General features: G+C 33.8%; 1 protein-coding gene across 1 annotated transcript; it reads right to left on the reverse strand.

Annotated features, from left to right (window-relative positions):
* Nucleotides 1-2,987: 2,987 nt before the first annotated feature.
* On the reverse strand, nucleotides 2,988-12,899 carry cnot9 (CCR4-NOT transcription complex subunit 9). The gene is made up of 8 exons (XM_056447742.1): nucleotides 12,736-12,899; nucleotides 10,847-11,029; nucleotides 9,956-10,071; nucleotides 9,755-9,864; nucleotides 7,210-7,319; nucleotides 7,017-7,115; nucleotides 4,877-4,968; nucleotides 2,988-3,543 (listed from the first exon to the last, which is right to left on the reverse strand). Exons 1-8 carry the CDS (start codon nucleotides 12,751-12,753, stop codon nucleotides 3,375-3,377), a joined length of 897 nt encoding a protein of 298 aa, XP_056303717.1. The 5' UTR covers nucleotides 12,754-12,899; the 3' UTR covers nucleotides 2,988-3,374.
* Between the last annotated feature and the right edge of the window lie 123 nt (nucleotides 12,900-13,022).

Here is a 13,022-nt window from a genome sequence, read left to right on the forward strand (position 1 = left end):
GGTAGTTATTATTCCCAACTGTATTAGTTAAAATAAACAAATAACTAATAAATACGCCATTGTGCCTGCCACAAATACTGTCCTGCACTGAGAAAGTCGACTGTTATAATCTTAATTGTCTCTGTTGTAATCTTAGCATGCTACGTATGTTGTGAAAACATCAGTCTGGCACCCCACCTCACACAGCCCTTCAGGTTTAGAGGACGGATGTAACTGTTGTGCATTTGTTTAAAAAGACACAGAACAAAGCATTTTCAGTTCATAATATTACTGTAAGCGACTTAGTAACTTCAGTCATTTCACTAAGTAATGTCTTCAAAAACTGAAACAGTACTGCTGACGATACTAGCTAACTTTGCCATCTGGAGAAACAAACAACGAACATTGATCGCACACTTACCAAATCCGTAGAGACAGGACAATTAACACGAACTGGAACCGCATCTTTTTTAAAAGAAGATCAGCGGCAAATCTGGATTTTACCATTTGCAGAATGGGACAATGGGACATATCCACACGCGAGCTGTGCTCTCATCGTGGGGAAATGGAAACAAAATCTTTGTTGCGTTACATTTATAAACACAATACTGACAACCCATGTCTCCGAACTATTCTTCTTCTTCCACTTGTTTGAATTATGGTTGGAAACACAATGTGGCATCTCTCTGAACACTGTAACAGGTAAAAGGAGTCTTTGAAGCGACATCATGCATGTTAATGAAGTTACATCTCATTCACAATAGAGCGCACTGATTGGTTCGAACCAAGTCTTTCTCATGAATTAATGCTGAAAACTCAATGCTGACGTCACTTTGTACCGGCCGGTACAGACATCCAATCTCCATGCAAAAATTTACAGAAGGATCTAATCGCCGCAATGTAGTGTCAAAATTTCTTTTCAATCCGGAATAATGCATTTGCTCGAAATAACGCAAAAACAAGACATTTTCACTTTTTAGTGAAACATGTGTCCTAATAAGTGTTTAGTAGAGTGGAACACATATATGACTCTCAACATCTCAAAAAATGTGTTTCAGTGTTTCGTGACCCTTCAAAACATCTGGATTTATGAACGGTAAGAGTAAATCAGTTTTTATGTCAACAAATTTATATTAAAATGTAATGAAAAATATAAGATTTAAAGGGGAAATGATGCACTTAGTCAAGTTTACATTATTTTGTACATTGGATCCCTTTTAATGAAAATATTTTAAACAAATTTGATGTAACCATTTAGCAGAAAACAGCATGTTTAACTATAGCTTTTAGACCTAGGGTGCCGCCATCTTGGAATATCACTGTGTCTGATGTCAAGGGGTTGGTTCGGGATTGGAATAAAAGCAGTTTTTAATTTTTTAAAAATCATTTTAAGGTCAAATTTATTAGCCCCTTTAAGCTATATTTTTTGATAGTCTACAGAACAAACAATCATTATACAATAACTGGCCTAATTACCCTAACCTGCCTAGTTAACCTAATTAAACAAGTTAAGCATTTAAATGTCACTTTAAGCTGTATAGAAGTGTCTTGAAAAATATCTAGTCAAATATCTATTATTTATTTAAATATCTATTATTTTCTTTATTCTCCATTTCCACCTGGGGATACTCTTCCCGAGGCCCTCAGACTATGCAGAGTCACTGATTCGATCCAAGACCAACGACGAGATGATCCCAAGGTTTTTTATATCCTGGACCTGGCCGAATCCTGAGCAGCTACTGTGGTGGTCATGGAGGAGTGGAGAACATGAGACTGATTCCTGTGACGCTCCAGAGACAGACGAGTCTTCGCTGAGGCCAGCTTCCAGCCTCCGCCACTGAGACTGCAGCTCTGCACAAGACGTTTGGCCAGCGGAGAAATTAAATTGGTCGTGTCCAACTGAGCCTGGTTTCTCTCAAGGTTTTTTTTCTTCACCTCCGCCTTTAGTGAAGTTTTTTTTCCCTCTCCGCTGTCGCCACTGGCTTGCATGGTTCGGGATCTGTAGAGCTGCGCATCGTTGGATTTGCTCTTCAGTATTTGGACTCTCAGTAGTGATGATTAAACCACACTGAACTGAGCTCAACTGAACTGAACTTAAACACTACAAACTGAACTACACTGTTCCTATTTACTATTTACTATGACCTTTTATGTAAAGCTGCTTTGACACAATCTACATTGTATAAGCGCTATACAAATAAAGGTGAATTGAATTGAATCAAATTATATTTACTGTCATCATGCCAAAGATAAAATAAATCAGTTATTTGAGATGAGTTATTAAAACTTTTATGTTTAGAAATGTGTTGAAAAAAATCTGTCCTTTAAACAGAAATTGAGGAAAAAGTATATATATATATATATAAAAATAAAATGAAAAGTAACTAGTAACTATTTAATTAAGTAATTTTTTCATCAGATACTTTTTTTACTCTTACTCGAGTAACTTTTAAGATAGTTACTTTTACTTGAGTAAACATTTCCGCAAGTACTTGTACTTTTACTTTGAGTATAGATGTTGGATACTCTACCCCCCTCTGTTTATATTAGACAAGCATCTGATGCTTGTATTTGCACCAGCTCCACGTCTACAACTTCACACATTGGGTTAAATTAGGCTTTGCAGTCTCCATGTTCAGTCCTTTACTTCCACTGTATCTGTTCAGCTGAGGGAATGGAACCAACCCTGCGACGTCAGACACAGCTATATTCCAAGATGGCGGCACCCTAAGTCTAAAAGCTATAGTAAAACATGCCGTTTTCTGCTAAATGGTTACATTAATCAAATTGTTTAATATATTTTCATTAAAGAGGAATCCAATGTACAAAATAATGTAAAATTGAATGAGTGCATAATTTCCCCTTTAATGTGTAATTGGTGAGTATAATCATTAAATTTAATTATTATATAAACTAATCAAATACATTTTTTTAATAAACCTAACTCCACAAAACTACAACTTGAATCCGAATTCCCTCTCGAGAGCAGAAAATCAGCACAGCAGTCGTCAGTTTCGCATGACATTTCCCATGGCATGACACTGTTTATTCAACAGCATTCAAAATACACATTTCCTTTAGTTTAGGATGAAAATACAGACAAAACAGTCTTTCATCATCTTCTTTAGGATTCCATCAAGAAGATGTAGAAAAAAAGAAAATCCCTAATGATGGATGAGACTGACTCTTCCTCAGTCCAGCAGAGTCCAAAGTCAATTTAAACATCTCGAAAAAAAGAAATAAAATCAAACCGTGAAATCTGAGCACCGTTTCTGAACTTCTTGGCCAAAAAATATTAAGTGCCCTTGTGTGTAAAAATGTGTCAGATGTGTGCGAGATGCTGCTGTGCTGGCGTCCTGAGTGTGTGTGTGTGTGTTTGTTTATCAGTGTGTGTGTCACTGAGTAGGTAAAGGGATGCCGCGTGGGTCCGTCACCTGCCCTTCCTGAAGGTTCTTGACCAGCTGAGCGAGCCAGCGTTTGGTGGTGGAGTCGTCCTTCAGAACTTGAGCAAATGTGGTGTCTTTCAGCTGGTCGGGCAAACACTGACGCAGAGCTTCTCTCGCCCTGACACACACACACACAGACACAAACAATTACATTACAAAATGTGTATGCTTCAGAATTTTTTTCCCTTTTATTTCAGTATGTTGATTCAAGCCCAATCCCAATTTTAATTTTGTACCCCTACCTCTTCCCCCTTGAAGTTTTTTATTTTTGTAATTAGTGGTTTTTATTTTAGCGGGGTTTTTTTTTACCGGTTTTTAGACGGTAAAACAGGAACGGGGATATGAATATATTAAAATATGTGCTTGTTTATGATAAAATTCATAATAATGACAAAAAAATACTAATTAGTGGATCTCCTTACTTCCGCGTGCAGCCATGCTGTCGCTGTAGCTGGTGTATTCTAGGAAATTTTCGAACCCCTTTGCTTCGAGTGTAGTCCTTGAAAAATCTCTGTTTAAAGCGGTATTTAGCCCTTCCCCTTAGCCCTTCGCCTTCAAGCTAAACGGAATTGGGACACCAATTAGTAAGGGGAAGGGCTATGGGGTAGAATTGGGATTGGGCCTTAGTACTTCCAACTGAAATGGAATTTTGAGTAGGGGGTGGGGCTTTCTTTTTGCGCCTCATTCCCTCATAGCAAACTAACAGTAAGAGAGGCGTGGCTAATAATATTGTGGCTGAAGTGTCAAACTGACATCATCAAAGAAGGCAACATCAACACTCCAAATGCAGAAGCAAATGCTCAGACTTAAGTTCACCAAAACAAACTTTTTTTCAGTGGATCAACTTAAATGGGTTAATTGTTCAGCTAAAGAATAATTAAGTGTGCTAGCAAAATAAACATTGTAAATAAAAAAACTGAAAAAAAAAACAGACTAAACAAATTTTTAAAAAGTTCCATGGATAAAACAAATGATCAAAACATGAATTTTAATTTTAAATTAACTGATTATGTTTTTATAATTTTACAAATATTAGATTTTTTAAAAATATATAATTACATAAAATTGAAGCAAATATTTAATAAATAGGTTAATTTTAACTAAAAGTATTAAAAGTAAACATTTTAAGTGTTAAGTGTAATTAAAATAAATGTAAAACATAATCGTTTAAACAAGTATTATTCAATTTGGCGTTTAGATGCAATTTATGATCATAAATATATATATTTTTTAGTAAAAGTACATGCAAACGGTATTCAGTTTAACAGTTTAGTTCTGTGATTCTACTTTCTGATTCTGATATACTGAAATCATTGCATTGATTTGACTGATTTATCAAACTGAAATGATAATACTTTTCCAGCCTGCACTTTTTGTGCCCCTCCGACAGGTTAAAAATGAGCTAAAAGGAACTAAAAAAAAAGCAGGGAAACTATTGGGGGAAAAAATACCTGGAGTTGTCAGAAAGTCGTAAATAACAGCGCACAACATGTTTGAGCAGACGAGCCGAGGGTTCCTTAGACAACTGAAGAACCATCTTCCCCTGCAAGAACACAAAACATAGTCATTAGTTCAAATACCACTTCAGACATGAGATTAGCCAGCCAATCAGAGACCTTCTGCTCAAACAAAGGAATGGTGTTCTTTATAACTGACTTTAATAATTACTGATAAACCTTTACAGACAAGAATATTTTGATCATGCTTATTTATTGTTTAAAGCTAGACATCCATTGTACTAATTGTATTTTTGTATCATCTACCTGCAAAACACCACATCTTTATTATTTTAGCGTGTGAATGGAAAATTCATTTATTAAATGTATTTGTTTTTGCAAATTTACACATCATTACAAAAATATTATGCTGATACCTGAGTTTTCACTAAACTTTTTCACTAAGACAAACACATTTTAGTTGTATTTGACCTTGTTTTTTTCTAAATAATTGTTTAAAATTAGACATAATTAGAGGAAAACAACATTTAGTATTTCTGCCAGTGTCTTCTGCCATACACAACCCATGAATAACCACACATATTGTAGGACTACACAATATTACAACAGTATATTATATCCAGTGCATCCCACAGACTTATACAAATAGCGAAATCTGTTTATATATAGTACAGTCACATCCCTGAATCAAATGTGAAAATGTGATATTTCACTCTTTTTTTTCCTCCAGTTCCTTTGTATTATATTTTAACATGTACATACACATTTCCATGTGTCAAAATTTATCATAAAACAACAAACAAACAAACAAACAAAACGCTTCTCAGTATTTTACATCAGAATACAATATCACCTCTATTACTAATCTTCTAGTAAAACATTTCCAAATCCACCTTTGGAAGGATTTGTCTTTATTTCTTATCATATAAGTTTGTCCATTGTCATGTTTGTAACCATCTCTTTTAGCCAACAACCTATAGTTGGTGCACATCTACTTTTCCAATTTAAAGAAATAAGTCATTTCGCTTGTAGAATACATATATTTATAAATATATGCTCCGTCTTTTTTAACTTGATCTCCTTGTGATATAAAAGAAATAAAAAAATTAAAGGAGACGTTGGTATATTAACCCCAAGAATATTTTCTATTATTTCTTTCACACCTTTCCAAAAGTTCTGTATTCCTTTACATTCCCATATACAGTGATACAACGGTCCTTTAAGGTCCCTGCATCTCAAGCAAGTATCTGGATTATTTTCATGATATTTATGCAATAAAACTGGAGTTATCAATCCTCATCAACCATTTATATTGTAACAGTTTCAGACGAGTGTTCGTTGTTAGTGACTGAGCTTCCTCACATGTCTTCATTCAGTCCTCTGTAGAAGATATTTCACTCTTTATGCACAAGTTTTATTTAACATTGACAGTGGACAACAATCTAAAATCTTATTTTGCTTGAAATCAAAGCTTTTAATGTTGTTTATCGCCACTCAGATTGTTAAAGATTTATTTTTGTCATTTTGTCTTTATTTGACAGGACAGTAGGTTGACAGGAAGTGAAGTGGGAGAGAAAGGGGGTAGGATCAGAAAAGGTCCATGAGCCAGGATTTAAACTTGCGACGCCCGGAGCACACTATATATTCCCTCCACACCCATCAGTCTATGCAAAGTCTTGTTTTGCCCAGCGAACAATACTAAGAGTTCTTCCTGGTTTGTTTTTCTGTTACTCTTGCCTGATTACGTTCTCTGATTGTTTGCCGCCTGCCCCTTGACCTTAGTCTGCTTTCTGAACTCTCACTTTTATGCGCCTGCCCCGACATTAGCCTGCCTCTCGTACTCTGTTGTTTGCTACTTCCGGTCAATGAAGCTGCAGATGGATCCTCAGCCCTCTGAATCTTCGTTACAAACCACACATTTTTTGTGACAAAGTCAAAATGTCAGTTTAGAAATGAACGTCAATAATATTAGCATATATAATAATAATAATAATAATAATAATAATAAATAATCGCGCACACGCATTTCATGGCTTGTAACGAAAAGGCAAACGATTTCAGAACCTAAAAAAATGGACATAACTAACACGTCAGTAACATTCCTCAACATTAATAGTTATTAATGGTTAATTACCAGTATCATGGCTACATGTGAAAAGCGTTCGTAGGTCTGGCAGATGTAGGCAAGCCCCGTGTCATCCAAGAGGATCTTCTGCAGGATAAACGTGGCCACCTGAAGTAAGAAAAGAGGAAATACACATTAAATGCTTCTGAATAATGCACGTACACTCAATAACACGTCAAGTTATGTCATGTAATAAGATTACCGTTTTGGAGAGCTCGCTGCCGGACTCCATTATGCGCAGACAGAGAGGAATGATTTCTGTGGTTAACAGAAAGTTGATGACCTCCTGCTCATCTGTTTTGACCAGTGCTCCTATAAGACAAACGCATCTCAGGCTTATTTATCAGGCTTACTCAATTTCATCCAAAAAAAATTTTAAATACAGATTCAGAAGAAACACATTTATAAAAGTAAAATTCAAATTAAATATACTAAATAAATCAATCAACGAATAAATAAAAAAAGGTCAATAACGTGGTTACTAATCACCTGGCATATTCAATAAAACAAAAATATGTGTTGAAATATGTGTTTTTTTTGAAAATATACCTTTTTTTTATTACTTGTGAGTGGTAAATTCATATATGAAAGTAAATCTGTTGTTCTCATTTAATTAATTTTTTCTCATTTTCATCAAAAATATAAATATCGAATAATGAAATATAGATTTGAAAAATCAAATGTACTAAAAAGATAAACAAATCAAAATATAACTCAAACTGATTGTACTAATTGTATTTTTGTTTTGTCTGCAACAAAATCTATCTTTTTCTAACGTGTGAATTGAAAATTCATATATTAGCTTTTTTTTTGCAAATTTACATGTCATTATATAAATATAATGAATATTTATATTTAAAAAGTATTTTCACAAATGCTCCAATAAGATGAACACATTTCAGTTCAGTCTTGCTTTCATTTATCCAAAAACTTAAATACAGATACAGAAATATCACAAATAGAAACTGAAGAACCACTAAATAAATAAACATAAAATCAAATAAATCAATAATGTAGATACAAATGCCCTTCCATATTGAAAATATAATTCAAACAGCTTAATTGTATTTTTGTATCGTCTAATGCAAAATACTGTTTTTACTACTTTTATTTTAATTATATAACATACATTTTTATTATATGCATTTTATATTTTTTTATTTTACGTTTTTACCAAATATTAAAGTATTTTGCAATTTACCCAATAATATATATACAGTGCTCAGAATATATACCCCACACAAATCTCTCATTTAAATGAATCTTTTTTTTTAGGAAGCTTTACAATGTTATATTTATGCATATACATTAGATCAGTCAGTACTGAATCCAAATCTGGAGCTAATCAAACAAAGTAACTTACAATAATGGTTCAAAAATTAGTAGCCCAAATTTATATGTTGGGGAGAAATATTATACAAATTAGGGCTGCTCGATTATGGAAAGAAAATTATAATCAAGATTATTTTGGTAATAATTGTAATCACGATTATTCAAAAGGATTATCAGTTGAAGTCAAAATTATTAGCCCTCCTGTGAATATTTTTTTTTAAATAAATATTTCCCAAATGATGTTTAACAGAGCAAGGAATTTTTCACAGTATTTCCTATAATATTTTTTCTTCTGGAGAAAGTCTTATTTGTTTGATTTAGGCTAAAATAAAAGCAGGTTTAAATATTTTAAACCCATTTAAGCTCAATATTATTAGCCGCCTCAAGCAATATATTTTTTGATTGTCTGCAGAAGAAACTACTGTTATACAATAACTTGCCAAATTACCCTAATTAAGCCTTTGAATCGCACTTCAATCTGAATGCTTGTATTTTCAAAAATATCTAGTTAAATATTCTGTACTGTCATCATGGCAAAGATAAAATAAATCAGTTATTAGAGATGAGTTATTAAATCTATTATGTTTAGAAATGATTTGAAAAAAAATCTTTCCATTAAACAGAAATTGGGGGAAAAGGGTCGCTAATAAATCAGGAGGGCTAATAATTCTGACTTCAACTGTATATATATACAGTTATTTTCCTCCCCGGGTTTTGACACCTATTTGACCATTAAAGCGCTCACATTAAGATGACTTTAGATGTGTGTGCTCTGCTCGTCTCTGAGGCTGAGTGCGCCCGCGCTCATCCACACACACAACAGTGATCTCTTTCGCGCTTTTAAAAACATTCAAACGTACATCAATGAATGATGCGCATCCCGTGCTGCAAAAGTTACATAGCAGTACATGCTTTTAGTAATGTTCACGTGGAACTGAGCTTTGCAGAACAAATGTGTACAACTGGAAAGGGGGCAGCATATAATGCAATAATCGTTTCATCTCGAATAATGATTTTTCATAACCGTTAGAAATCAAAACCGAATTTTCGATTAATTGCACAGCCCTAATACAAATTATTATACAAATATATACAATTTTGTTGAAATGTTGTAGTTTGAAATGTTTTTTTTTGGCCATATTTTGCATGAATTTAAATGTATTCTTTCCATTTTCATGTTCTGTGACTAAAATATTATTTTAATAAATATATCTGTATAATAAATCTGTTTTGTTCAATTGCACCAATATATATTACCAACATTCACTGAGAAATGGATAAAAATATTCATTTTAAAAATGGGGTGTACTCATTTATGCTGAGCACTGTATATACACACACACACAATTTTTATAGCTCTCCCAAACAATGATAACATTTCAGTTCAGTCTTATTTATGTATATTTTTTTCTTACCGATGACTCCCAGACTGGTGAGCCGCAGGTACTCGAAGGGTCTGGTTTTACTGACCGTGTGCAGAAACGGGTACAGAAATAAAGGGATGTGAGCTGCCAAAAAAGCAGAGCTGAGGATGAGAAAGAAAACAGAGGATCAGTCAATGCAGCGCAGCATTAAAGAGAGCGTGTCATTTACTGTGTCCATAAGAAGTGTATTACCGTGTTTCTACATGTGACGCCACACACTGCAGCAGTGCTAAAGCGTTACACACTCGATTAGACTGATGTGCCGTCAGTGTCGGGGGGTTTATGGATGGGTAGATGTTCACAATTTCCTGTTGAAAATAAAAACATTTAATTATTAATCTTAATTTAGTTAAATTTGCTATACTTTTTTCTACCTTCTCAAATGAATTCAAACTTTGAACTTGTTTCAATAACAATAAAAGCCTTTGCTATTATTATTTATTATTACTCAATATAAATTCTAATAGTATCTGAAGCACTACTTTAGTGCCAAATGTCAGAAAGACATTTACAAAATGTTTTAATTTTCAAAGTGTGGAAAAAACCTTACTTTAGCCTTAAATTTGATTAAAATTCCTTCAAAAAGGGACATATTTGTTACTTATACAGTTATTATCACTTGATTCTTTAATATTTCAAATATCTGAAATAATTTATGTTTTACTAAACAATTGTTTATCAATTTATTGCTTTCAAATTAATTTTAAACATTTTCCTCAAAAAGATTCATCAAAATTGTGTACATTGTATAAATAAGTTAAATAAATAAAACTTACATTTACAAATCCCTTTTAATATTACCTAAAAATAATTGTGTGATACATTTTTACTTAATGTATTATCAATTGCATGATGCATTAATATACAAGATATAAAAAACAATTATGCCACTTAATATTTATTTATATGTAAAATAATAATAATAACACAATTATTCAATTCAATTAATATTTCTTTAAATCAAAAAGAATTGTGTCTAGAATGACAGAAACTTTGTTCCATCCAGAATCATGATCTTAGTGTTTCCTGAAAACACAGAGGAAATTTTGCATTAACACACACTCCCTCTAAGCTGAAGCAGACCTGGAGTAGAGCTGCTATGGTCCCGCAGGAGTGCCAGAGCATTGGGGCCAGGTCCGTCACTGACTCTCTCTTCTTGCTGAGCTCCAGCAAGGCGTTCTCTCGTGTTTCTGGACTGGACAGCTCATTGATCCACTGGTAGATCTTCTCCCGGTCCACCTGTGCCAGACCCGCTGTGCTTACAGTCTGTGAACAAAATAACTATAGAATTATTTGTAGTTATGTTATTATTTATTACACTGTAACAAATTCTGGGTTCCACACATGTCCTTCTTGTTGTCCCAACACAAATCAATTAAGGTAACTGTTTTTACAAATGTAAATGTACTGAACATAAAACAATTAAGTTGTCCCCCCCAAAAAACTCAAGAATTGTGTTGATTCGGCTCCTTTTAAATTAGTTTGAACAAGCAGCAATAAAATATATTTGTGTGTGTAAATATGTGCTGTGAATTTATATATATATATATACATACATATGTATTACCGCCAAAATACTCTTACACACGTCACAACTAGTTTTTTTTCTTCCATTAAGTTGTTATTATTATGACTACTAATGCACTTATTGTGCATTAATATATTTTCTTTCCCACAAGTTACTACTATATGAACAGGTGACACATTAATAATCACACACACGTTCATAACTAAATTTACTAACGACCAAGAGAATAATAGTTTAATTTACAGGGTTTCTGCAGGTTTCACCAAGTTAAATTTAAGACTTTTTAAGACATTATTAAGACCATTATGACTGAAATTTACAGGGCTCTTAATGAGTTTTTTTTTTGAATGGCCCAGATGGGTAGCACAATCTCTTCACAACAAGAAGGTCGCTGGTTCGAGCTCCGGCTGGGTCAGCTGGCATTCCTGTGTGGAGTTTGCATGTTCTCTCCGTGTTGGTGTGGGTTTCCTGCGGGTGCTCTGGTTTCCCCCACAAGTCCAAAGATATGCGCTAAAGGTGAATTGGGCAAGGTAAATTTGGTCTGTAGTCTATGTGTGAATGAGAGTGTTTGGATGTTTCCCAGTAATGGGTTGCTGCTCGAAGGGCATCCGCTGCGTAAAACATATGCTGGTTAAGTTGGCGGTTCGTTCCGCTGTGGCGACCCCAGATTAAGCCTTCGACTAAGCCGAAAAAAAACGAACAAATGAAAAAAAAAAACTGACGTAAAAAATAATAAGTCACAAATTGTTTTTCTTCGCCTCATTGAGTCCTTATTTTGACTACTAATGACTCAAATGTCAAAATGTATGGTGTATTAATACTTTTTCCTCACAAGTTGTTACTATATGAACAGGTGACACCATTATTATTAATAATATTCACACGCATTCGTAACTATATTTACTAATGACCATGAGGAAAATAATGTCATTTATTTGACTTAAATTAACGTGATTTATGCAGTTATCTATATTTAACATTCATAAATGTAAATTTACTCATAAGAAATCTCAATTTACGGCTTTATTTACTGAAATACGCTTGTGTATTGACAGTATCATCGACTATCTAATGTGTTTATTTAATTACTACATATGTACAATTTGTATATTTGTATTTTGTTTACTCGTCCTTCCCTGGTATCTATATTTTTATTGTAAAATTTTATATACTGTTCTTTTAATTAAGAAATAAAAATGAAACAACCAATGCTAATCTTATGTTTACGAAAAGCACACGTAGAAAAAAATAAAACCTTTGTTTCTCTCCTAAGACTGTATAATAACTATAAGTACATTATATTTAAAGAAAAGTGTATAATAAAGACGCAAAGGCGCTTTAATGTGGATCACCATAGTAACTGTGTGAATTAGCTTTAGCCGTTAGCTATTTGAGGCCCCTGCATAAACAAGAGTAAACCCCCGAAAAGCGTCCAGAAACTCACCGCTCCTGTAGCCAACATCCTCGCGACCGCTTTACTGTGCTCTCCAGAGTAAAAGTGAACGGCGGTTTTCAAAACAACGAGAAATAAATCGGGTTTACATTAGCAAATGCGGTAAGGGGGAAAAAACAACCGCCTTCCGCTACTCCCTGTTCTTCTACGGTTATCTTCCGGTAGTTCATCGTTTCTTTCTCTGAGCTGTTGGCGGGTAAGGACCCTCTCTGTGTTCATTGCTGCCCCCATACCAACTCTTGAGTATTACTATATTTTATTATAAAAATGCAGTATTA

This window comes from Danio aesculapii, chromosome 22 (genome assembly GCF_903798145.1).
Source record: "Danio aesculapii chromosome 22, fDanAes4.1, whole genome shotgun sequence".
Taxonomy (NCBI): domain Eukaryota; kingdom Metazoa; phylum Chordata; class Actinopteri; order Cypriniformes; family Danionidae; genus Danio; species Danio aesculapii.